This window comes from Hemiscyllium ocellatum, chromosome 46, assembly GCF_020745735.1.
Source record: "Hemiscyllium ocellatum isolate sHemOce1 chromosome 46, sHemOce1.pat.X.cur, whole genome shotgun sequence".
In the NCBI taxonomy this organism is placed as follows: Eukaryota; Metazoa; Chordata; class Chondrichthyes; order Orectolobiformes; family Hemiscylliidae; genus Hemiscyllium; species Hemiscyllium ocellatum.
The window spans coordinates 8527207-8555014 of NC_083446.1; the positions used below are offsets into that span (position 1 = coordinate 8527207).

At 51.2% G+C, this 27808-nt stretch overlaps 1 protein-coding gene across 1 annotated transcript in view; it reads left to right on the forward strand.

Moving 5' to 3' along the window:
• LOC132836189 (neurexin-2-like) overlaps positions 1–27808 on the forward strand; it is a 1025492-nt gene that overhangs the window by 484278 nt on the left and 513406 nt on the right. Inside the window, exons 18-19 of the mRNA XM_060855516.1 lie at positions 18729–18902; positions 22875–22994. Coding sequence (XP_060711499.1) covers positions 18729–18902; positions 22875–22994 — 294 coding nt within the window. The remainder of the gene's footprint in view (positions 1–18728; positions 18903–22874; positions 22995–27808) is intronic.

Below are 27808 nucleotides of genomic sequence, written 5' to 3' on the forward strand. Positions count from 1 at the left end.
GCAGGTTAGGGTGGATTGGCCATGCTAAATTGTCCCATAGTGCCCAGGGATGTGCAGGTTAGGGTGGATTGGCTGTGCTAAATTGTCCCATAGTGCCCGGGGATGTGCAGGTTAGGGTGGATTGGCCGTGCTAAATTGTCCCATAGTGTCCGGGGATGTACAGGTTAGGGTGGGTTGGCCGTGCTAAATTGTTCCATAGTGCCCAGGGATGTGCAGGTTAGGGTGGGTTGGCCGTGCTAAATTGTTCCATAGTGCCCAGGGATGTGCAGGTTAGGGTGGATTGGCCGTGCTAAATTGTCCCATAGTGCCCAGGGATGTGCAGGTTAGGGTGGATTGGCCGTGCTAAATTGTCCCATAGTGTCCAGAGATGTGCAGGTTAGGGTGGATTGGCCGTGCTAAATTGTCCCATAGTGCCCAGGGATGTGCAGGTTAGGGTGGATTGACCGTGCTAAATTGTCCCATAGTGCCCAGGAATGTGCAGGTTAGGGTGGATTGGCCGTGGGAAGTGCAAGGTTACAGGGAAATGGTGAGTCTTGGTGGGGATGCTCTCTGGAGAGTCGGTGTGGACTCAATCTGCCGAATGGCCTGCTCCCACACTGTAGGGATTCTTATATTCCCTAGTTGTATGTATTAACAAAGATGGAAATAATTAGGTTCGATCTGTATGGGACAAAAAGTACTGAGGAATGAAACATCCCTGGAATATTAGTTCCTGGACCTTGCTCCCTTTCCATATCAACACCTGCTCCAAAGATGGTGTCATAACATCTCTTCTTAACATGTCGATGAGGGGAATATCTACAGAAATAGGGAGATGATTCCTCAGTTATACAGGGCACTGCGAGACAGCATGCAGAGTGCTGTGCACAGAATTGGTTTCTGTGTTTAATGAAGGTTGGAAATGCATTGAGAGTATTTCACAGTAGGTTTGACCAGACTAATCCCTGGAATGGGGCGCGGTGTCTTGTGAGAAAAGGTTGAACAGACGAGATCTGAAACCTCTGGAGTTTAAAACAGTCAGTGCTGACTTAATTGAAACATAGGAGATCCTGAGGGGTCTTGACTGAGTGGAGGCAGACGGAGTTTAATTTGGATAAATGTGAGGTAGTGCATTTTGGTAAAACACACAAGGGTTAGGACTTACACAATTAAAAGTCGGTCCTTGGGTAATATTGTAGGACAGAGAGCCGTAGGGGTTCTGGTACATAATTCTTTGAAGTCTGCATCACAGGACAGTTAAGAAGGCGTTTAGCACGCTTGCCTTCATTGCTCAGAGCTTTGAGTATAGGAGTTGGGACGTCATGTTGAGGTTGTACAGGACATTAGTGAGGCCTCGTCTGGATCACTGTGTCCAGTTCTGGTTGCCCTGTTACAGGAAGAAGATTATTAAACTGGAGTGGGTTCAGAAGAGATTTACCAGGATATTACCAGGTATGGAGGGTTGGGTTATAAGGAGAGGCTAGAATAGGTCGGGACCTTTTTCACTGGAGCGTACGAGGCTGAGGGGTGACCTTATAGAGGATTATAAAATCAGGAGGGGCATGGATAAAGTGAATTGCCAAGTTCTTTTTCCCTAGGGAAGGGGCGTTCAAAATTCGGGGACATATTTTTAAAGTGAAAGGGGGAAGTTTTAAAAAGGACATGAGGAGCTACTTTTTTTATGCAGAGGGTGGTTCGTGTGTGGAATAAACTTCCTGAGGAAGTGGTGGATTGTGGGTACAGTTACAATGTTTAAAAGACATTTGGATAAGGACATGAATGGGAAAGGGTTTGGAGGGAAATGGGCCAGGAGCAGGCAGCTGGGACTAGTTTAATTTGGGACTATGGTTGGCATGGACTGGTTGGACCGAAGGGTTTGTTTCTGTGCTGTCCGACTCTGTGACCCTGAGACGTTTCCTCTTGTGGGAGAATTTGGAATGAGAGGGTCACTGTTTAAAATTAAGGGGTCGCCCATTTAAGGCCGGGTTTTGGAGGATTTGCTTTTCTGTCAGGGAGTGCCCTGGATCTTTGTGAACTCTCTTCCTAACAATCTTTGACCATTTGTTGAAGGCAGAGGGGTCGATAAGTGTCATGTTTTTAAACAAGGTCTGACTTCCCCGACTGGGGCTGTTAACCCGGTCCTATCGGGGAGCCCAGGCTGACAGATATAAACAGGAGCGTCGGTGGAGGTGGGATTGGTTCACTCCGAGAGGTGGCTTTGAGGGAGCTGGGTCAGTGTCAAGGCCTCTCCGCCTGTGAATAATGTGCTTCAGTGGAGTTATTTCACAAACAAGAGACAAGAGTAGACCCCAGGGCCTTTTGAGTTGGCTCGGCCGTTCAGTAAGAGCTTAACTGATCCAATTTCATTCCTGCACATCCCTGATAATCCATAGTCACCGTGAATTTGTCTACTTCTGCCCAAAAAGTATTGGAAGGTTCAGCAACTGTTGCCTCTTGAGAAAAGACCCTCAACCGTCCGCGAAAGAAATGGTTCCCCAATTTTGTCTTAATGGACGACGGCCTCTTATTTTTAGACTGGTGCTGGAGTTGACTCCGAGAATAGACGGAGCTAGGGAAGGGGGAGGAAATTAGAGACGGACTTTCCTGAAAAAGAAATGGACAGAGCGAGAGAAGGGGGAGGCAATTAGAGACGGACTTTTCATTTAAAAAGAATGAACAGTGGAAATTGGGCTCCATCCACATCCAATGGTTGTTAACAAATGCAAGTGGGGTCAAAGCAGGAGCATTCCCAATCAGAGAGAAGGGGAAAGGTATGGTGAGTTGCTCCCTCCTGGTTGAAGTGAACTGTGTCAGATAGAATCTGGACACATGTTGGGGGGCAGAGGGGGGAGGGAGACAGAGGGATCTGGGGGATAGAGTGGGATGACAAAGCAGGTGGAGGGGGAGGTCACGTGTGACGTAGGCAGGCAGTGGCCTCCCCAATGCAAGTCCGTAACTGCGTCTCTTCGGAGTGGGACAGTATAGACTCAAGGGGGAGAACGGCCTATGTCCGTGGGTTAGATCAGGCAGGGTGCCCTGTAGACGTGGCTGGTGGAGGGGGAAGGGGGTTTCCGGATGTTGCAACGCCAGCGAAGTAAAACCGACAGGGATGGAGAGCACCGCTACTCTGAGCATCCCCTCACTAGAGATTCCCGACGTTCCCGCTCCTGGGTGCTCAGCGCAGGCTCATGTTTTATGGAGCAGAAGCCTCAGCGTTTTTGCTGCGGATGAGTCATTTATGAAGCGAACGCAATTTCATTGTTATTTCTTTCTGCTTACTGAGCGGAAGGCTGAAACTGCATTTGGACGTGTGGGGGTGGAGTAGGGGTCAGGAGGGAAGGAGGTTGGGGGGTGTTAGTTGGAAGAGGACTCGGAAGCATGGCATCACCGACGGTTTCCTGGAATGTTGGATCCGGAGCGACTCCCCATCTTGAGTTGCAGACGCGAGACTGAGGGTAAGGCTGCCTGTAGCCAGCTGTGTGAGACACTTATCGATCCACTGTTTATCCACTGAGCGAAGTGTGGAAGCTCTTCACACATCAGAAGGGAGGCCGCTTGGCCCCTCAGAACCCCTGCTAGCTCACTCCTGGAGCAAAACATTTAATTCCACTTGCCCTTCTCTCACACAGCACTTGGGCGACACTCAAAGCACTTGGAAACAGGCCCTTTGGTTCAACTCAGACTGTGCCGACCAAATATCCGAAATTAATCCAGTCCCAAGTGCCAGCATTTCCCAGAAACCCTTCCTATTGATGTATGGCGGCATGGTGGCTCAGTGGTTAGCGCTGCTCCCTCACTGGGCCAGGGACCCGGGTTTAATCTCACCCTCGGGTGACTGTGTGGAGTTTGTACATTCTCCCGAGTCTGTGTGGGATTTCCTCCGGGTGCTCCGGTTTCCTCCCACAGTCCAAACATGTGGGACTGGCAATGCTAAATTGTCCCATAGTGCCCAGGGATGTGCAGGTTAGGGTGGGTTGGCCATGTTAAATTGTCCCATAGTGCCCAGGGATGTGCAGGTTAGGGTGGATTGGCCATGCTAAATTGTCCCATAGTGTTTACGGATTTAGCGAATTTTGAGAAGATTTGTTCAGGTTGAGGTTCTGGATGTAGGTTTGCTCGCTGAGCTGGAAGGTTCATTTCCAGATGTTTCGTCACCCTCTTCGGTGAGCTTCTGTGCGAAGCACTGCTGCTGATTCCTGTTTTCTATTTATATGTTTGGGTTTCTTTGGGTTGGTGGTGTAATTTCCTGTGGTGACGTCATTTCCGGTTCCTTTTCTCAGAGGGTGGTAGATGGGGTCTAGGAATATGTAGGTGAGGTGCATTATCAGGGAAAAATGTACAGTAATAGGGTAGGGGTCTAGGTTGAATACTCTTCGGAGGGTCAGTGTGGACATGTTGGGCCAAATGGCCTGTTTCTATATGGTAGGGACTCTGATTCCACCCATCCATATTAATTTTTAACTTTTAAATGTTGTCATTGTACCAGCCTCCACCACTTCCTCTGGCAGCTCATTCCATACACACACCACCCTCTGTGTGAAAAAGTTGCCCCTTAGGTCCCTTTTATATCTTTCCCCTCTCAGCCACAACATCATCTCCCAACTCCTGTACTCAATGCACCGACCAATAAAGGAAAGTCTACCAAACCCCTTCTTCACCGTTCGGTTGCCCACAGCAGATAATCAATTTATTGCTTTGAGGAACATGATTACATTTTTCCTTGCGGGCAACATATTCCGTATTACAACCAGACACTGAAAATGCAAGAGAAACTCAGCAGGTTCAGGCATCATGTGTGGAGAGAGAAACAGAGTTCACATTGCAGCTCCAGTGACCTTGTTCCAGACCACAGATTCTGACATTCACTGTCAGATCGTTATTTACCAAATATTGTCTGAGATTCTTTATCCACTTCATTTAGACGAAAGCCTCTGATTCCTGCCATTGGGAAAGCTTCTCTCGGTCTACACTGTCCAGAGATTTTACGGGAATCACTACTGAGGGAGTGCCTCACTGTCGCAGGGTCAGTGCTGAGGGTGTGCCACACTGTTGGAGGGTCAGTACTGAGGGAGCGCCGCACTGTCGGAGGGTCAGTACTGAGCGAGTGCCGCACTGTCAAAGGGTCAGTACTGAGGGAGTGCTGCACTGTCGGAGGTTCGGTACTGAGGGACTGCCGCACTGTCAGAGGGTCAGTACTGAGGGAGCGCCACACTGTCGGAGGGTCACTGCAGAGGGACTGCCGCACTGTCGGAGGGTCAGTACTGAGCGAGTGCCGCACTGTTGGAGGGTCAGTACTGAGGGAGCACTGCACTGTCGGAGGGTCAGTACTGAGGGACTGCCTCACTGTCGCATGGTCAGTGCTGAGAGAGTGCCGCACTGTCGAAGGGTCAGTACTGAGGGAGTGCCGCACTGTCGGAGGGTCAGTACTGTGGGAGCGCCGCACTGTCAGAGGGTCAGTGCTGAGGGAGAGGGTCACTGTCGGTGGTTGAGAATCACAGAGTTGATTGCCGATGTACCACTCCAAACAAAGCCCCCGATGCCAATTCTGTGTGAACCCTCTCCACTTTTGGATGCCTTGCCTGTGCAGAGCTGAATTCTGATATCCTCCCTGTGGACGATGAAAGAAGTTGAGTTGCTGAGACTTGACAGTTATGAATAAGCGATGGTGCAGCCAGGCAGAAACACAGCAGATTTACCTTTGAAAACAGGGCTGATTTAATGAGACCCTTTGAGTAAGCTGGCATGCACTGAGTGGCTAATTGTACACTGCCTTCTCTTACTGGTGATCGGAAGATGGATGGGTACCTGGGCACTGTAATCAGGCTGGGTGACTGAGTGTCTGTGTCATGGCCCCTCACAACTCTCGATGAAGTTATCACAGAATATATTGGTTGCCGGTAGTGGGCTTGTATTCAAATCCTTTCCTGCCTCCCCTCTGCCTTCCAACACATCATTCTCTTTAATATTTATGTCTTCCCTGGACATGGGGAACAGCATGTCCGTCCATCCCTCCTGAGCTGCTCCTGACAGAGGGGCAGTTTATAGAGTCTTTGAGTCATCCAGCACCGTACCAGGCCCTCAGGATATCAAGAGCCCAAGGCAGTTCCTGCAGTGCATAATTCTTGTTTATTTGCAATCACAGTGGTCTGTTTATTTTTGAATTTAGTGGATTTGATTTATTATTGTCCCATGTACCCAGCTACATAGAACATAGAACAATACAGCACAGGGACAGACCCTTCAGCCCACAATGTTGTGCCGAACATGACGCCAACTAATCCCTTTTGCCTGTCCTTGGTCCATATCCCATCATTCCTTGCATATTCATGTGCTTATTTAAAAGCCCCTCAAACACCCCTGTCGTATCTGCTTCTACCACCACCTCTGGCAGTGTGTTCCAGACTCCTACCACTCTCTGTATAAAAATACTTGCCTCTCACATCATCTTTAAATGTTCCCCCTCTCACCTTAGATGCATGCCCCGCCTCATATTAGACATTTCACCTCTGGGAAACAGATTCTGACCGTCAACCCTGTCTATGCATCTCATAATTTTTATAGACTTCTATCAGGTCTCCCCTCACCCTCCAGAGACAACAACCTAGTTTGTCCAGCCTCGCCCTCCAGCTCATGCCCTCTAATCCAGGCGGCATCATGGGAAAAAACTCTCCTGCACCCTGTCCAAAACCTCCACATCCTTCCTGTAATGTGGCAACCAGAATTGACTACGATACTCTCAGTGCGGCCTAACCAAAGTCTGCAACATGACATCCTGACCCTTGTACTCAACTCCCCGACCAGTAAAGTCAAGTAGTCCGTACGCTGTCTTTACCACCCGAACCACTTGGGTGGCCACTTTCAGGGAGGTCAACGGGCACATGTCCCATGCTCAGTGACAGCATGAGAGCTAGAAGTGGGAGGAGGCCATTCAGACCCTCCATCCTGCTACCCGATCTCATCTCGGCCTCAACCCCCCCACTATCCTGCCCCCGCTCCCTTTAACCCATCATTGATTAAAACTCCTGAAATTTATTCAGTGTATTTTCCCCGCCCTGCATGCTCTGGGAGGAGTGAGTTCTACAGACGTTCCCCCCATTTTGAGAGAAGCCACTCCTCCCCATCACTGGGTTAAATCTGTACCCCCCCGCCCCTTATCCTGAAACAATAATCTCTCGTTCTAGATTGTCTTCACCTCCCACACATGAGGAAACATCCTCTCTACTTGTCAAGCCTCCCCCACTTCAGCGTCGTACAGAGCTCTATTAGATCGCCTCTCGATCCTTCCAACTCCACAGAGTATCGACCTGAGCTGCTCCGTCTCCCTTCATGAGACCAACTCCCCTCATCTCTGGAATCGAATCAAGTGAACCCTTCCCTCTGAACTCCAGTATGACAGCATGCCAGAGGCGAGGGCACTACCATTCCTGCACAAACCACCCCACCCCAGGTATATTGCCATGCTGCAGTTCTGAGAAGGGTCAGTCGATTCGACTCCATTGTGCGGGATTGGTAATGCCTTCGCCTTTGAGCTGGGAGGGCAAGCCCCACCTGCTCTGGAGATGGTGGAGTGGAATCTCTGACCAGGTCAATTCCAAATATCTACAGCTAAACCCCTCCTTCGTTAGAGAGCATCATTCATGTCCCTGACTTTACCCAGGAAAAGCTCCCTTTACTTTCTTCCCTGTAAAACCCTGAGCAGAACTGCCTTAATGAAGGTGGGTCATTTGTGGTTCGAAATGTTCCCCTCTCTCTGCTGAGTTTGTTCAGCATTTGCAGTTTCTACCTGAATCACTACCTGCCACTTGCAGCCCGAAATATATCTTATTTGTGATTCCCAAGAGGCTCTCTGGATTGGTGTTCGATTAGATACATCCCTGAGCAAAGTATCTCTGATAAAATCACATGCTAATTAAAGGGACTGAGAACGAAGGTAATGAGTTGTATTCTGCCAGTAATTGGGCCTGCTCACGGAGTGTGTGCCAGGGGGCAGAGAATCAATGGACAGGCAAGCTTCCAGAGAAAACCTTTGGGTGGCACTGCCAGATGTGATACATCCCCGCATTGAGACCCACCCCATCTTGCTGAGGGAAAGCTGCAAATTGAGGATGCTCCCTCACCTCCGCCAACCCCACCAACAACCCGTCCCAAGTTCTTGACTCCCCCCTCATCGTCCCCCCCACCAAACTCCCCCTGGTGGTGTGCGGGTTGTACCAGCCTCCCGGTGGGGTCACTGCATGATGGAGAAGGGCTGGAGGACATTCACGTCCGCCCTCCCCCATCCCCAGCTCTATCTTGCCTACCCAAGAGGAATTGGATACACACACAAGCGGAAGCCTTACTAACCGGGGAACTCACAATACAGTAAATCAACAATTTCTCCTTGCCCCCGTTGCAGGTTTCTGCACAGTGTTCATTACTGGTCCCTAATTGCTTCTTATGGATTTCCTACAGTGTGGAAACAGGCCCTTCGGCCCAACAGGTCCACACCAACCCTCCGAAGAGTAGCCCACCCAGACCCATTCCTCATTATCCAATATTTAACCCTGATAAATGCACCTAACCTTCACATCCCTGGGCACTATGGGACAATTTAGCACGGCCAATCCACCCTAACCTGCACATCCCTGGACACTATGGGACAATTTAGCACGGCCAGTCCGCCCTAATCTGCACATCCCTGGACACTATGGGACAATTTAGCACGGCCAGTCCGCCCTAATCTGCACATCCCTGGACACTATGGGACAATTTAGCACGGCCAGTCCGCCCTAATCTGCACATCCCTGGGCACTATGGGACAATTTAGCACGGCCAAAACACCCTCACCTGCACATCCCCGGACACCATGGGACAATTTAGCTCAGACAATCCACCCTAACCTGCACATCCCTGGGCACCATGGACAGTTTAACACGGCCAATCCACCCTAACCTGCACATCCCTGGGCACTATGGGACAATTTAGCACGGCCAATCCACCCTAACCTGCACATCCCTGGGCACTATGGACAGTTTAGCACGGCCAATCCACCCTAACCAGCACATCTCTGGGCACTATGGGACAATTTAGCCCGGCCAATCCACCCTAACCTGCACATCCCTGGGCACTATGGGGCAATTTAGCACGGCCAATCCACCCTAACCAGCACATCTCTGGGCACTATGGGACAATTTAGCCCGGCCAATCCACCCTAACCTGCACATCCCTGGGCACTATGGGGCAATTTAGCACGGCCAATCCACCCTAACCTGCACATCCCTGGGCACTATGGGACAATTTAGCACGGCCAATCCACCCTAACCTGCACATCCCTGGGCACTATGGGACAATTTAGCACGGCCAGTCCACCCTAACCTGCACATCCCTGGGCACTGTGGGACAATTTAGCACGGCCAATCCACCCTAACCTGCACATCCCTGGGCACTATGGGACAATTTAGCACGGGCAATCCACCCTAACCTGCACATCCATGGGCACTATGGACAGTTTAGCATGGCCAATTCACCCTAACCTGCACATCCATGGGCACTATGGACAGTTTAGCATGGCCAATTCACCCTAACCTGCACATTCCCTGAGCATTATGGGACAATTTAGCATGGCCAATCCACCCTAACCTGCACATCCCTGGGCACTATGGGACAATTTAGCACGGCCAATCCACCCTAACCTGCACATCCCTGGGCACTATGGGACAATTTAGCACGGCCAATCCACCCTAACCTGCACATCCCTGGGCACTATGGGACAATTTAGCACGGCCAGTCCACCCTAACCTGCACATCCCTGGGCACCAAGGGACAATTTAGCATGGCTAATCCATCCTAACCTGCACAACCCTGGGCACTGTGGGACAATTTAGCACGGCCAATCCACCCTAACCTGCACATCCCTGGGCACTATGGGACAATTTAGCACGGGCAATCCACCCTAACCTGCACATCCATGGGCACTATGGACAGTTTAGCATGGCCAATTCACCCTAACCTGCACATCCATGGGCACTATGGACAGTTTAGCATGGCCAATTCACCCTAACCTGCACATTCCCTGAGCATTATGGGACAATTTAGCATGGCCAATCCACCCTAACCTGCACATCCCTGGGCACTATGGGACAATTTAGCACGGCCAATCCACCCTAACCTGCACATCCCTGGGAACTATGGGACAGTTTAGCACGGCCAACCCACACTAACCTGCAGATCTTTGGACTGAGAGAGGAAACCGGCGCACCTAGAGGAAACCCCACGCAGACACAGGGGGAGAATGTGCAAACTCCACACAGAGTCTCCCGAGGGTGGAATCGAATCTGGGTCCCTGGCTCCGTGAGGCAGCAGTGCTAACCACTGTGTCACCATGTTAGCCAAATCTGCCATTCTTATCCAGTTCGGGCCTACATGCAACTCCAGACCGAGACAGAGATGTCGACTTGACTGCAAAATGCACGAGAAATAATTTTAAAAACCCCCGGTTCTGAATGGTTAGCTCAGCTGCCTCACAGCGCCAGGGACCCGGGTTCGATCCCACCCTCGGTCGACTGTCTGTGTGGAGTTTGTACATTCTCCCCATGTCTGCGTGGGGTTTCCTCTGGGTGCTCCAGTTTTCTCTCACAGTCCAAAAATGTGCAGGTTAGGGTGGATTGGCCGTGCTAAATTGTCCCATAGTGCCCAGGGATGTGTAGGTTAGAGTGGATTGGCCGTGCTAAATTGTCCCATAGTGTTCAGGGATGTGCAGGTTAGGGTGGATTGGCCATGCTACATTGTCCCATAGTGTCCATGGATGTGCAGGTTAGGGTGGATTGGCCGTGCTTAATTGTCCCATAGTGCCCAGGGATGTGCAGGTTAGAGTGGATTGGCCATGTTAAATTGTCCCATAGTGCCCAGGGATGTGCAAGTTAGGGTGGATTGGCTGTGAAAAGATACATGGGTTGCTCTGAGGACGGTCAGTGCAGACCTGATGGGCTGAATGACCTCTTTCTGCATGGTAGGGATACTTTCATTGTGTGACACAGTTCCAAATCCCACCAGCACATCATTTAAATTCAATGAATAAATCTGGAATTGAAAGCTAACCTTTGAGATGGTGACCATGACAACTATCATTTCTTTAAAGGTAGGTCTGACGTATGAAGAGAGACTGAATCAGATTTGACTGGAATTTAAAAGAGGAGGGGGATCTCAAAGAAACTTATAAAATTCCAACAGGACCATACAGGGTCAAGGATGTTCCTGATGATCCGGGGGAGCCCAGATCCGGGGCAGGAAGTGGGGGGTGGTGGTTCACAGTCTGAGGATTATGGGGTGGGGGCCGTTTCAGACTGAGATGGGGAGCGATGCCTTCACCCAGAGAGTGGTGGGAGTCTGTGGGATTATCTGTCACAGGAAGGGGTTGGGACTGAAACATCGAATGTTTTCAGGAAGGAGTTGGATCTAATTCCTGGGGCTCAAGGGGGTCAAAGAGAGAAAGTGGGACCAGGGGATTGAGTCGGATGATCACCACGATCTTATTGAATGGTGGAGCAGGCTTGAAGGACTGAATATCACCTACTCCATTCAAGGGGCAATTAGGGATGGACAACACCTGCTGGCATTCACTGTGACACCCACAGCCCGTAAAAGAACGAAGAAATGGGAAGGACATTCAGCCCCTCTGACGCCATTCAACTGGCTGTAAATTATAGTCTCTGCCCCCTCATCCAAGACTTCCTGCTTTCCTCCATCTGCTCCATCCTCGGTACCATGAAAACATTGATCAATACCCCCCTTAACTGACTCCGGGAACACAACCTTACTTGGTGGGGTCACTCATGGAGTCATAGAGATGTTCAGCGCAGAAACAGACCCTTCGGCCCAACTCGTCCATGCCAACCAAATATCCCAACCCAATCTAGTCCCGCCTGCGAGCACCCAACCCATATCCCTCCAAACCCTTCCTATTCATATGCTCATCCAGATGCCTTTTAAAATGTTACAATTGTACCAGCCTCCATCACTTCCTCTGTCAGCTCATTCCATACACATACCACCCTCTGTGTGAAAGTTATCCCTTATGTCCTTTTTATATCTTTCCAACTCACCCTCAACCTATGCCCTCTAGTTCTGGACTCCGCCACCCCAGGGAAAAGACCTTGTTTATTTATCCTATCCATGCCCCTCATGATTTTATAAACCTCTATAAGATCATCCCTCAGTCTCTAACGCTCCAGGGAAAACAGCCACAGCCTGTTCAGCCTCTCCCTGTAGCTCAAACCCTCCAATCCTGGCAACATCCTTGTAAATCTTTTCTGAACCCTTTCAAGTTTCACAACATCTTTTTGATAGGAAGGAGACTAGAATTGCACACATTATTCCAACAGTGGCCTAACTAATGTCCTGTACAGCCACAATAGGACCTCCCAACTCCTGTACTCAATACTCTTGACCGATAAAGGAAAGCATATCAAATGCCTCCTTCAGTATCCTATCTACCAGCGACTCCACTTTCAAGGAGCTATGAACCTGCACTCCAAGGTCTCTTTGTTCAGCAACACTCCCTAGCACCTTACCATTAAGTGTATAAGTCCTGCCCTGATTTGCTTTTCCAAATGCAGCACCTCACATTTATCTAAATGAAACTCCATCGACCATTTCTCAGCCCATTGGCCCATCTGATCAAGATCCCGTTGTATTTTGAGGTAACTTTCTTCGCTGTCCGCTACACCTCCAGTTTTGGTGTCATCTGCAAACTTACTAACTGTACCTCTTATGCTCACATCCAAATCATTTATACAAATGGCAAAAAGCAGTGGACCCAGCACTGATCCTTGTGGCACTTCACTGGTCACAGGCCTCCAGTCTGAAAAGCAACCCTCCACCAGCACCCTCTGTCTTCTACCTTTGAGCCAGTTCTGTATCCAAATGGCTAGTTCTCCCTGTATTCCATGAGATCCAACCTCGTTAACCAGGAACCTTGTTGAACGCCTTACTGAAGTCCATATAGATCACATCCACTGCTCTGCCCTCATCACGGTGGCACAGTGGTTAGCACTGCTGCCTCACAGCGCCAGAGACCCGGGTTCAATTCCCGACTCAGGCGACTGACTGTGTGGAGTTTGCACATTTTCCCCGTGTCTGCGTGGGTTTCCTCCAGGTGCTCCGGTTTCCTCCCACAGTCCAAAGATGTGCAGGCCAGGTGGATTGGCCGTGCTAAATTGCCCATAGTGTTAGGTAAAGGGGTAAATGTAGGGGAATGGGTGGGTTGCGCTTTGGCGGGTTGGTGTGGACTTGTTAGGCTGAAGGGCCTGTTTCCACACTGTAAGGAATCTAATCAATCTTCTTTGTTACTTTTTTAAAAAACTCAATCAAGTTTGTGAGACTTGATTTCCCACTCCTTCATAGTTTAACCTTTACAGTGCCAGTACTGTTCTGGGGAATCTCAATCCACTCCCTCCAAAGCCTGGTATCTCTTTATTGATGTGTGTCACCTGCAACCCAATCACTCATGCAGTCTGCCTCGGGGCTCTGTGTTTCTCAAACCTGCCTTCCACCTTCGATATGGAGGCCAACATTCCAGTAGCCTTCCTCATTAATCTCTACAATCTCCAGAACGTGATAAAGATCTGATTGTCTGGAAACCCATCCTCAAAAGATCCCCGCTGCTTTTCCCCAATTACAAAGAGGTCGGGTTGGCTGTGGGTGTTTTCATTGGAGCGTTGGAGGCTGAGGAACTACCTTATAGAGGCTTACACAATCATAAGGGCCCGTGGATAGGGTGAATAACAAAGTCTTTTCCCTGGGGTGGGGCAGCCCAGAACGGGAGGGCATAGGTTTAGGGTGAGAGGGGAAAAATTTGACAGGGACCAAAAGGGCAACTTTTCCACGCAGAATGTGTTGGAACAAGAGGAAGTGGTGGAGGCTGGTACAATGACAGCATTTATGAATAGGATGGTTTATTGAATAGGAAGGGTTGAAAGGGATATGGGCCAAGTGCTGGCAGATGGGACTAGGTTGATTTAGGATATCATGGATGGGTTGGGCTGAGGGTCTGTTTCCATGGTGTACACCTCTGTGACTGGAGTACTTTTCAAGTTCTAATCCAAATCTTGTCCCCATTGAAATCCATTACAATTTCACCCATTCAATTAATCTGTCTCACCCATTCAATTAATCTGTCAACATCTTGCTGTAATTTAACATTCCAGTGGCTTCACTATGTCCAATGTCCCCTAACTCTCAGTCATTAGCAAACATGGATACCTGTGTTGTCTCTCAGTCTTCAACCGCACCCTGACCAGAGTGAGGCCCCCAGACTCAGATCATGAGGTGACGACTCTCCTCATATTACGAGCACACTGACGTATCAAGGCTGTGAATTGATGCAGGATACCCTGCTCACTTCCTCCTGGTCACTGGCACTGCCCAAATCTCGGTGATCGTCAGGCGGTGAAGAGCACGCAGAGGTGGATAGACGGCGAGGGGAATAGAACAGCCATGTAAATTGGAAACCTTTGCAAGGGAACCCAGACACCACCTGCCCCCACCCCCACCCCCCTCTCCGAGAGTGATTGAGGGTGACTGTGGGGGGACTGGCGAGATTGTAGATTGTTTCAGGCCGAGCGAATGTACCTAGTGTTTCTCATCTGTGTCGATGTGGTCATCCTGAAGGGAGCACATTAGCTGAGTAACAAACAGGTCTCTCGGATATTGGAGCCTGAATTCTGAGGATGCATGCCTGCTCTGCGCTGAAATCAGCTGGCAGCTTATCCACTGGAAGATCTCTCTCTCTCTCTCTTTCTCTCTCCCTCTCTCTCTTTTTCTCTCTCCCCTCCCTTTCTTGATAGCTATCTCATTCACTTTTCCTTTGTCAGTCTCTCTCTTTCTTTGTCTTCTCTCTCTCTTTCGCCTGATATCTCTCTCTCTCTCCCTTTCTCTCTCTGTCTTTCTCCCTCTCTCTCTTTTTCTCTCTCCCCTCCCTCTCTTTCTATCTATCTCATTCTCTTTTCCTTTGTCAGTCTCTCCCTTTCTCTGTCATAGAGTCATAAAGACATAGAAATGTACAGCATGGAAACAGACCCTTCAATCCAACCCCTCCATGCCGACCAGGTATCCCAATCCAATCCAGTCCCATCTGCCAGCACCCGGCCCATATCCTTCCAAACCCTTCCTATTCATTTTCCCCATCCAAATGCCTCTTAAATGTTGCAATTGAACCAGCCTCCACCACTTCCTCTGGCAACTCATTCCATACACGTACCACCCTCTGTGTGAAAAAGTTGCCCCTTAGGTCTCTTTTATATCTTTCCCCTCTCACCCTAAACCTCTGCCCTCTAGTTCTGGACTCCGCCACCCCAGGGAAAAAACTTTGTCTATTCACCCTATCCATGCCCCTCATGATTTTGTAAACCTCTATAAGGTCACCCCCCAGCCTCCGACGGTCCAGGGAAAACAGCCCCAGCCTGTTCAGCCTTTCCCTGTCGCTTAAACCCTCCAACCCTGGCAACATCCTTGTAAATCTTTTCTGAACCTTTTCAAGTTTCACAACATCTTTCCCTTAGGAAGGAGACTAGAATTGTACCCAATATTCCAACAGTGGCCTAACCAATGTCCTGTACAGCCACAACATGACCTCCCAACTCCTGTACTCAGTACCTTGACCAATAAAGGCAAGCATACCAAACGCCTTCTTCACTCTCCTATCTGTCTTCTCTCTCTCTCTCTCTCTCTCTCTCTCCCTTTCTCTCTCTCTTTCTCCCTCTTTTTCTCTCTCTCTCTCTCTCTTTCCTTCCCTCACAATCTCTTTTTCTCTCCCTCTCCATCTCCCTCTCTTTTTCTCTCTCTCTTCATGTCCTCCTCTGTCTAGTTCTCTATCTTTTTCTGTTTTTCACACTTTCTCTTCCTCTCTACTTTTTACTCTCGATCTCTATTCCCCCTCACTTTCTCTCAACGTCTTTCTTTATCTCCTTCTCTCTTTTTTTCCACAGTCTCACCCCCTCTCTCCCCTTCCCTCTCATTCTTTATCCTTTCTCTTTCTGTCTGTCTCCCTCTCTCTCTGTCTTGCGTATCAGCCAGAAATTGGTTTCTGAAATGTATTGATAAAGTTCAGCACAAAGGAGGCTGATGTTAGCAATACCATATGAGGAGGAGGGGTGCCACACTATCGGAGGGTCACTACTGAGGGAGTGCTGCACTGTCAGAAGGTCAGTACTGAGGGAATGCCACACTGTCAGAGGGTCAGTACTGAGGGGGTGCCGCACTGTCAGAGGGTCAGTACTGAGGGAGTGCCACACTGTTAGAGGGTCAGTACTGAGGGAGTGCCTCACTATCAGAGGGTCAGTACTGAGGGGGTGCCGCACTGTCAGAGGGTCAGTACTGAGGGAGTGCCACACTGTTAGAGGGTCAGTACTGAGGGAGTGCCTCACTATCAGAGGGTCAGTACTGAGGGGGTGCTGCACTGTCAGACGGTCAGTGCTGAGGGAGTGTTGCGCTGTCGGAGGGTCAGTACTGAGGGAGTGCCGCACTGTCGGAGGATCAGTACTGAGGAAGTGCAGCACAGTCAGGGGATCAGTGCTGAGGGAGTGCCACACTGTTGGAGGGTCAGTACTGAGGGTGAGCCGCACTGTCAGAGGGTCAGTGCTGAGGGAGTGCCGCACTGTCGGAGGGTCAGTACTGAGGGAGTGCCGCACTGTCGGAGGGTCAGTGTTGAGGAAGTGCCGCACTGTCGGAGTGTCAGTACTGAGAGAGTGAAGCACTGTTGGAGGTTCAGTACTGAGGGAGTGCTGCACTGTCGGAGGTTCAGTACTGAGGGAGCGCCGCACTGTCGGAGTGTCAGTACTGAGGGAGTGCAGCAATGTCGGGGGATCAGTACTGACGGTGTGCCGCACTGTCGGAGGGTCAGTACTGAGGGAGCACCGCACTGTCGGAGGTTCAGTACTGAGGGAGTGTCGCACTGTTGGAGGGTCAGTACTGAGGGAGGGCTGCACTGTCAGACGGTCAGTATTGAGGGAGTGCTGCACTGTCGGAGGGTCAGTACTGAGGGTGCGCCGCACTGTCGGACAGTCAGTGCTGAGGGAGTGCCGCACTGTTGGAGTGTCAGTACTGAGAGAGTGCAGCACTGTCGGGGAGTCAGTACTGAGGGTGTGCCGCACTGTCGGAGGGTCAGTACTGAGGGAGCACCGCACTGTCAGAGGGTCAGTGCTGAGGGAGTGCCGCACTGTCGGAGGGTCAGTACTGAGGGAGCGTCGCACTGTCGGAGGGTCAGTACTGAGGGAGTGCTACACTGTCGGAGGGTCAGTACTGAGGGAGCGCTGCACTGTCGGAGGGTCAGTACTGAGAGAGTGCAGCAATGTCGGAGGATCAGTACTGAGGGAGTGCTGCACTGTCAGACTGTCAGTACTGAGGGAGTGAAGCACTGTTGGAGGTTCAGTACTGAGGGAGTGCTGCACTGTCGGAGGTTCAGTACTGAGGGAGCGCCGCACTGTCGGAGTGTCAGTACTGAGGGAGTGCAGCACTGTCGGAGGGTCAGTACTGAGGGAGCGTCGCACTGTCGGAGGGTCAGTACTGAGGGAGTGCTACACTGTCGGAGGGTCAGTACTGAGGGAGCGCTGCACTGTCGGAGGGTCAGTACTGAGAGAGTGCAGCAATGTCGGAGGATCAGTACTGAGGGAGTGCTGCACTGTCAGACTGTCAGTACTGAGGGAGTGAAGCACTGTTGGAGGTTCAGTACTGAGGGAGTGCTGCACTGTCGGAGGTTCAGTACTGAGGGAGCGCCGCACTGTCGGAGTGTCAGTACTGAGGGAGTGCAGCAATGTCGGGGGATCAGTACTGACGGTGTGCCGCACTGTCGGAGGGTCAGTACTGAGGGAGCACCGCACTGTCGGAGGGTCAGTACTGAGGGAGTGTCGCACTGTCGGAGTGTCAGTGCTGAGGCAGTGCCGCACTGTCGGAGGGTCAGTACTGAGGGAGTGCCGCACTGTCGGAGTGTCAGTACTGAGGGAGTGCCGCACTGTCGGAGGGTCAGTGCTGAGGCAGTGCCGCACTGTCGGAGGTTCAGTACTGAGGGAGTGTCGCACTGTCAGAGGGTCAGTACTGAGGGAGTGTCGCACTGTCAGAGGGTCAGTACTGAGGGGTGTCGCACTGTCGGAGTGTCAGTGCTGAGGCAGTGCCGCACTGTCGGAGGGTCAGTACTGAGGGAGTGCCGCACTGTCAGAGGGCCAGTACGAAGGGAGTGCAGCACTGTCAGAGGGCCAGTACGAAGGGAGTGCAGCACTGTCGGAGGGCCAGTACGAAGGGAGTGCAGCACTGTCGGAGGGCCAGTACGAAGGGAGTGCAGCACTGTCGGAGGGTCAGTACTGAGGGAGTGCAGCACTGTCGGAGGGCCAGTACGAAGGGAGTGCAGCACTGTTGGAGGGTCAGTGCTGAGGGAAGTGCTGCCCCGTTTGCGAGCGGACCGTCTCCTGAGGAATTTTTCCCCATCCTTCCCACTGAAAAGCTGGCACGTGGTTTGACAGGAGCTCACTGTGTGCAAACCCACTCTTGCATCGGATGGCAGCAAGCGCACCAGATGATATAAAGAATTGTTACCTGCCCCACTGCTCCCCTCAGCAACCCTGGCCAAGTTGCGACAGAGCAGTGAGTGACACAATGGAGATCTGTCAAATGCCACTGAGCACGTCCTAACCCCTCGCCCATTACCGTCGCCGGCTGGGATTCTCTCTGCGTGTCTCGGTGGTCTGCACCTATGCTCTAACCTGCTTTCCGTTCCTCTCCAGGTGAGCTGTACGTCGGGGGTCTCAGCGTGGGCATGTTCAACAACCTCCCCAAACTGGTGGCGTCCCGCGAGGGCTTCCAGGGGTGCCTGGCGTCCATCGACCTGAACGGACGACTGCCAGATCTGATGGCGGATGCTCTCCATCGCGTCGGGCTGATCGAACGAGGATGCGGAGGTAGGACGTGGCTTCACTCGCGCCATAGCTGTCTCACCTCCTACGGAGCCCTGCGGCGCCGGGATAGGCCCCCTTCGGCCTGAATTCACCTCATGCTGTCCAGATTCACACCAAACCCTGCTTCCCAGGCCTCGGCCTACCTCCTCCTAACCCTTTCCTGTCCACGTGCCAAGGTCCACAATCCTTCGCCCGAAGACGGGTCGTTCGTCGGAATATTCTGGGTTGCGGAATCAGTGGTGTTTTCCCCGGTGATATGAAGCAAACTCTCACCGATCGGCGGACCCATGTGTGAATAGCGACAGGGACAGAGAGACAATCGACACCGTCCAGCCCTTGGCCACGCCACGTCTGAGTGACGCAGGTCGAGTGGGTGTGGAGTCAGGTCACCTGCTCGCACGCCAAACGAACTCCGTATGCAGGATAAAACTCCATGAATACACTTCAGATTTCGGAGCTTGTCAGGATTTGGGATAAAGGATTGTGTCCCTGTATTTGTCCCACTGCCTTTTAAATATTGTTAATGTACCTGTCTCAACCACTTCCACTGGCAGCTCATTCCATCAGCGTACCACCCTCTGGGCAAAAATGTTTCCCCTCAGGTTCCCTTTTATTCTTTTCCCTCTCACCTTAAACTGATGCCCTCTAGTCCTCGATTCCCCAACCCTGGGGAAAAGACTGTGTGCATTCATAGAGCTGTACAGCATGGAAACAGACCCTTCGGCCGAATTCGTCCATGCCGACCAGATATCCCAACTCAGTCCAGTCCCACCTGCCAGCATCCAGCCCATATCTCTCCAAACCCTTCCTATTCATATACCCATCCAGATGCCTTTTAAATTCATTTGATTAGATTCCCTACAGTATGGCAACAAGCCCTTTGGGCCAACAGTTCCACACTGACCCTCCAGAGTGTAACCCACCCAGAACCCATTCCCCAACTTTACCCTTGACTATGGAACAATTTAGCACGGCCAATCCACCCTAACCTGCACATCCCTGGACACTATGGGACAATTTAGCACGGCCAATCCACCCTAACCTGCACATCCCTGGACACTATGGGATAATTTAGCACGGCCAATCCACCCTAACATGCACATCCCTGGGCACTATGGGATAATTTAGCACGGCCAATCCACCCTAACCTGCACATCCCTGGGCACTATGGGACAATTTAGCATGGTCAATCCACCCTAACCTGCACATCTTTGGACTGTGGGAGGAAACCAGAGCACCCAGAGGAAACCCCCCACAGACACTGGGAGAATGTGCAAACTCCAGACAGACTCTCACCCGAGAGTGGGATCGAACCTGGATCCTTGGTGCGGTGAGTCAGCAGTGCTAACCACTGAGCCACCGTGCCACCAAACATTTGAGTCTAATATAAGCATTGTAAAAGACAAAGTTAGACTAAGAGTTGGAGTTTTAGTATGATTCAGTTTAATTTTATTAAGCTGAGAAAGATTTCATGTACCAGCCTCCACCACTTCCTCTCATTCACCCTGTCCATGCCCCTCATGATCTTATACACCTCTATAAGTTCCCCCCTCAGTCTACTACGCTCTAATGGAAACAGCCCTCGCTGTCACAGTCAACCTCTCCCTATAACTCAGACCCTTGAGTCCAGACAACATCCTTTTAAATTTCTTCCACACTCTTTCCAGTTTAATAACATCCTTCCGATAGCCAGGTGACCAAAACTGAACACAATACTCCAAGTGCGGCCTCACCAAAGTCCTGTACAACTGCAACATAACTTCGCAACCTCTATCCTCAGTGCCCTGACTGATGAAGGCCAGTGTACCAAAAGCCTTCCTCACTGCCCTGTCTACCTGGGACTCCACTCTCCTGACAACTTGCCTGCCTTTGGCCAGGAGAGCATGAGCAGGATGTCTTGGAGCAGTGTTATCGCTGGTTGTGGGAGGGTCATGAGGGGGTGCATTAAACCGTGACGAGACCCGCAAAAGCTTGATCAGTGAGTGAGGGGTGAATTAACAGGCCGTCCCCAGGGCAGGGAAAAAAGAGATGCGAATAACGCACAGTGGCTTAGTGGCTAGCACTGATGCCTCACAGCACCAGGGTCCCAGGTTCGATTCCAGCCTCGGGTGACTGTCTGTGTGGAGTTTGCACATTCTCCCTGTGTCTGTGTGAGGTTACCTCCGGGTGCTCAAGTTTCCTCCCACAGTCCAAAGATGTGCAGGTTAAGGTGGATTGGCCATGCTAAATTGCCCATAGTGTTAGGTACATTAGATAGGAGGAATGGATCTGGGTGGATTACTTTTCGGAGGGTCGGTGTGGACTTGTTGGGCCAAAGGGCCTGTTTCCACACTGTAGGGATTCTAATCTAATCAAAGAGCGGGCCAAGATCTGGAGAAAGGGGCACAGTGGCGGAAAACGGGAAATATTCCGTGTGGGCGTAAACAGGATGTAGTCTAAATGATAGGAGAGAGAGAGAGAAAGATTTGGAGGCAGAGGGATCTGGCTGTCAGAGGGAAGGAATCATAATTAGTTAGTATGAGGCATCCGTAATTAGGCAAGTTAATATGTGGAGTCCTCTTGTCCATGGGATGTGGGTTTCACTGGCCATGCTCAGTGTTTAATGCCAATCCCTAATGGGGCAGGGGGCAGTTGAGGGGCAACCACAATGCTGTGGGTCCAGGGGTACACAGAGAGACGGCCCACTCTGAAATGGCAGGAGTGCGCCATTCTGATCAAGTGCTCAGGGTATCTGACATCGGTGCACCCAACGGTGCCACCATGGGAATTGTTCAGTGCTCAAGAGACTGGAATCAGCAATAGGGAGGGTTGGAGGGGCTGACAGAGATGGGGGGGGGGGGGGTGACAGAGATAGGGAAGGGTTTAGGGACTGGAGTGGATTACAGAGATAGGGAGGGGGTGTAGGGGCTGGAGGGGGTTACAGAGATAGAGAGGGCTGGAGTGGGTGACAGAGATAGGGAGGTGGTGTCGGGACAGGAGGAGGTGACAGAGGTAGGGAGGGATGGAGGGGCTAGGTGGGGGTTAGAGAGATAAGGAGGGGGTGGAGGGGCTGCAGGAGGTTACAGAGGTAGGGAGTGGGTGCAGGAGCTGAAGGGGGTGACAGAGATGGGGGGGTGCAGGGGCTGGAAGGGATTACAGTGATAGGGAGGGGTGAAGGAGCTGGAGGGGCTTACAGAGATAGGGAGGGGTGTAGGGGCTGGAGGAGGTTACAGAGATAGGGAGGGGGTGTAGGGGCTGGAGGAGGTTACAGAGATAGGGAGGCGGATGTAGGGGCTGGAGGAGGTTACAGAGATAGGGAGGGTGTGTAGGGGCTGGAGGGAGTTACAGAGATAAGGAGGTTGTGTAGGGGCTGAAGGGGCTTACAGAGATAGGGAGGGGCTGTCGGGTCTGGAGGGTGTTACAGAGATAGGGAGGGCGTGTAGGAGCTGGAGGAGGTTACAGAGATAGGGAGGGGGTGTAGGGGCTGGAGGGGGTTACAGAGATAGGGAGGGGGTAGGGGCTGGAGGGGGTTACAGAGATAGGGAGGGGGTAGGGGCTGGAGGAGGTTACAGGGATGGGGGGGGTGTCGGGCTGGAAGGCGTTACAGAGATAGGGGGTATAGAAGCTGGAGGCAGTTACAGAGATAGGGAGGGGGTGTAGGGGCTGGTGGAGGTTACAGAGATAGGGAGGGGGTGTAGGGGCTGGAGGGGGTTACAGAGATAGGGCAGGGGTGTAGGAGCTGGAGGAGGTTACAGAGATAGGGAGGGGGTGTAGGGGCTGGAGGGGGTTACAGAGATAGGGCAGGGGTGTAGGAGCTGGAGGAGGTTACAGAGATAGGGAGGGGGTGTAGGGGCTGGAGGGGGTTACAGAGATAGGGAGGGGGTGTAGGGGCTGGAGAGGGTTACAGAGATAGGGAGGGGGTGTCAGAGGGTACCGGGACGGCGCCCGGACTGTAAGAGTGAGTTATTGTGAGTATATGTGATTACCCTCCTGCAGGTCCCAGCACCACATGCCAGGAGGATTCCTGTGCCAACCAGGGCACCTGCATCCAACAATGGGACGGCTACACGTGCGACTGCACCATGACGTCGTTCGGGGGCAGTATCTGTAACTACCGTGAGTACAGAGCATCCCATTCCCCCCGTGCGGCGTGTGCGCGTGTGTACGGACCTGCACTCCCTTCCTCTGAAGCAAACCCTGGCCATCGGGAGATGGGGCCTGTTTCCTCTCACTCCCCATCCTGTTGCTCTGGGTAGCTGTGGGAGGGAGAGATCCATCCCATCTCTGCCGCGTTGGGCAGGGCCGAAATGGCAAGGTTGCTGGAGAGAGAGAGCGAGACAGGGGGGAAGAGATTGTGTTTGTTTTGGATGGTCAGTGTTGCTTGGAGGAAGTCTGTTGCGGTTATTGGAGTTCTCCCTCTCTCTCTGACATTGGGTATTGTCATGTTTGACTCCAGATACTGTCACGATGGTGGATGTTCTCACTTCGTTATTTGGTATAACCTTGCCATTAGCCGTGGATTTACTGTTTGTGAACGTATGGTGCATTTAGACGCGATAAACACCTGGGCGTTGTGCAGCATTTGCGAGGTTGGGTTAGGATGCACAGTTCTCACTGTCATCGATCTGGTGTTTTGATTTGACTTGCGAATTAGCCGGTGAATAATTGACTTTCACACCTCACTCTGTGGTGGTGTGACAGCACAGAATCTTGCAAGATGAGGAGAAGTTTACCGTCCTGGGTCTTCCTCTCCGTCTAGCCACAGGCACACGTCTCGTCCCTGGTCTGATCGCTCAGCTGAGAAAGGTTGTCAGCACACTGATACGCACAAGACATGAGCACAGACAGTGGGAGCAGCTGTCAGGTGAAGGGTGGTGGGAGAAAGAATTCACTCTGCTTTCTCCAAAGCCCTTCTCCAGTCCAAACCCACTGCCCAGCACCGCAACCTACTCCCTTCCTGTCGGAGAATTGTCCACTTTCAAATAAAGCTCCTCGTGAAATTATTTAGTTCACGATATTGTGGGAAGGGGTGAATACCCACCCAGGTCCAGAGTGGCCACTCTGCACTGAGTGCTAACCTCTTCCCTCAGTGACAGACATACGCGGTTCATAAAGGGTTTATAAACATCAATTTATACTATGATGACAAGAAGTCAAACTACGGTAAATAGTTTAATAATATTGAAAAGAGCTAATGATTCTACTGGTCTGAAAGCACTGATTAGTTGAGTAATCAGTCGCATCCTGTGCACAGTGGCTCATGGTCTATGGTCGTCAAAATTAAGTAGTTTGGTGACATCTTGTCTGCGGAGTGTTGTTTTAGTTTGTGTTCCTCATAGAGAAGGAAAGCCCTTAGGTTTCCTGCCAATGGGTGTAGAGATGAAATATCATTGTCAGTGAGAGAATCCCATCAGCAGGACGTTTAGTTAACCTGTTCCCTCCAATGACTTGGGCACGGTCAGTTCCTGTGTATAGCTTGAGTCATCACTGGCATTATGGGTAGGTCCCCTCTTAGCTAGGGATAATGGCTTCTGAAATCAAAATGGTTCCCCCCTCTCCCACACGTCCCTTCCCTTTCTGATTTGCGCGGCCGGATTCCGGGCAGAAGCCTGGATGATCGTCCCAGATCGAACCCTCCTCAGTGCCCAACCCCTGTCATGCCGTACGCAGTTATCCACACACCATCCCACCACCACTCCATTCAAATCATTGGCTTCTTGGACTAAGCGCAGGAACAAGTCAGTCCGAGCGCTGGCTGCTCCACCACAGACTCAGTGATGGGAAATGGACTCCACGTGTGCTCACCATATTGGCATACAGTGGCCAGCACTGCAAAGCAATCAGGGCACAGACACACACACTCACTCACTCACACAGACATACCCACACATTCACGTACACTCACATTCACACACACAGACACACACACACACTCACATACTCTCACACTCACACACACAGACACAAACACACACTCTCTCTCTCACACACACATATGTTTTCTCTCACTCACACACACACACTCTCTCTCTCTCACACACACACACACACACACAAATTTTCTCTCACTCACACACACTCTCACACATACACACAGACACATACTCACACAGACAACACAGACACAAACACACACACTCTCTCTCTCACACACACATATGTATTCTTTCACACACACACACTCACACATGCATACACACACATACACACTCACACACACACACACACAAATTTTCTCTCACTCACACACACTCTCACACATACACACACACAGACACATACACAGACACACACACACTCACATACATACACACACACTGTCTCACACGTACACACACACACACACACTCTCACACATATGCACACACACTCACACAGAAACTCACACACTTTTTCACATAAACACACACATATACACACTCTCTCTGTTTCTCACACACACTCAAAGACCTGCACACTCTGGGGGCAGGGGGAGGTGGGGAGGGCAGTCCGATGGGGGAGATGTGGCCCACACAGCAGTACAACCCCGTTGGAGTACGTTCTGAAAACGCCTGAAGGCTCCTGCAGTAGAGCACCCAGAGTAATCGGTAACGTTGCAGGAACCAGTCAGATCGAATATCAAAGGGTGACGACGTGGGGTTTAAGATGGCACCTTGCAAAGCTGGCAAGAGAAGGTACACTTCATCAGGTACAACCGAAAGATCCACCGCAGCAGAAATGCCAGAGTGGCAACCTTGCATCAGCCTCTCAAGAGCAGAACCGAGGCTAAAAACAGATGGCTTTAGGTAGAGTTGGGGAAGGAGGTGGGACGTCAATTTTACAAGAGGGAAAGGTGCCTACCGTATGTGGGTGCGATCAGAGGTGAATGATTTCCTGCACGGATCGGGCAGAGATGTTGGACAGAGGTGGAAATCTGGCAGGCCAAGGCTTTCTGAATATCTGTTGGATTAATCGGGTGTACCTGAGTCCTCCTGTCGTCTGTGCGAGGGTGAGATAAACCAGAACAGGAGCCCAGTGCCGTAATTGAGCAGATTACAAATCTCTGATGGCTGGTCATTGGCACCTCTCCCATCGCCACGTGATCTCGGATGCCATCGGACCGTCCCGAGGTCATTAACGATCAAACGGTCAGCTGCCCCAGCCCCTCCCGCCCTCGTCTAGTGGACATTCCTTTGGGATTGGCGGAGTGGCACTAACCCGATCTGCCCCCGCACCAACCGGGGCAGTGTTGGGGATGAGCTACGGGGAATTTGCGACGTGTGCACGGGAGGTGACTTGACCTCCCTTTCCAGTCGATTGGCACATTGGGGAATCGCGGACGTCAAGGGAGCGCGGGGCGGGTGGTTGGGGGAGGTGAGGGGAGGGAGTCTGAAGCAAGGGCTGGGAGGGGTTTCCCCCTCCTGCACGCACGCGCACACACACACACACACACGCAACCACGCACACACCTCAACCCGTGATCCTCCTGATCACCCGAGGTCGCGCCCTCTTTGCACCTAGCTGCCAGTGCATGTAGGGATTGTGACGGACTCCCGCGGTAATGCGTCTGAAGCATTCGGGGATAGGTTGGGGGGATCTGTCAGAAACAGGCCCGGTCCCTCCGAGTGACGAATGAAGGGACGGTCCAGGATTCTGCGTTATCACGCAAACGCCTCAGGGGTTCAGAGCTGGGGTGTGGGTCGTATCCAACATCAGTTCTCCTTGGCCTTTTCCCAAGGCGCTGACTGTGTCCGGACTTGCATGACCCGGCAACACGAGACACGACTCCCCAGTCGGACAGCACTTGCTGAATAATCCGGGCCCGTTATGCGATTTAGCATTGCAAGTCATGAGCTGGGAGCCTCATAGTGGATTACGTTAAGCCTCTGGACCCTGTTCTTCACACAAAGATGGCAATGTGTTCGCTTTCTCAACATGACAAAGAGGTGACAGTCCATTCTGTGGTTCAGTCTCTCCTGGTGCAAACTGTAAACAGCGCTTGTCAGTTGACTGTCAGTCATCATTAGCTGGTGCAGTCTCCATGGCAATGCCTCTACCAATCAGCACGCTTACCAATCAACACGCTGACCAATCAGTACTTGCCTATTTCACAGTATCGATCTCACCTTTCTTCTTTTATGTTGGCGCTTACTGTAAATTTCCCGATGTGTAAAAGGCAAAGTTTTTTAGCAAAACGTGACTTTTTAAAGCAATGCTTGGGAGTTGGTTTATTGCAAATAATCAAGAAAGTGGCACAAACCATGCAAAAATATGTGATCACCCATCTCGATAAATATGCACGTCTGGGAAAAGCATGAGCAGTCTTCAGAGTCTGATCTCAAAGAGATTTGGCTCAGTAGCAGTTACATCTGGAAGAGAAAACTATTTGCCAAGTGTTGATCTGCCCCCAAATTCACTTTGTACTCGCGCTGTTGGGACTGGGGGAGTCTCCACTGATTGGTTAAGGCTAGCCAAATCCCTTTTCGGGAGGCTGATCTTGAATTCCCCTCGAGGAACCCTTCACTTGCGGTGATAAGGTCTTCCTGTGGGATCCTCGAACTGTCAACTTTAGCGAGAGTGGTTTCGGGGAAAGAGAAGAGAGGGTAAAGTCTGTTGCTCCTGAGGAGACAGGGAGGTGGTTTGAGTGTCAAATGTTCAAATCTAGTAGTTTCGTTATGTCGGCAAGCAGGGTCATGAGACCTTTCTCCAAACATATTGTGGACTCAAGGACTCTACAGGCAAGCTTATGTCCTTTACAAGCATAACGTTTTTCTTTCACTTTGTAAAGCCCATGGTGGTGAAAATGCTGATATATATCCAATTAATGTTTGTCTAAATGAGTATTTCAGACGATACATCTGTATAACAGGACGGGACAGATCTCTTCATCTGAGAACCACATCTCAAGGGTAGACTTCCAAATCGTCCAATGTTTTTTAAATGCTAGATTC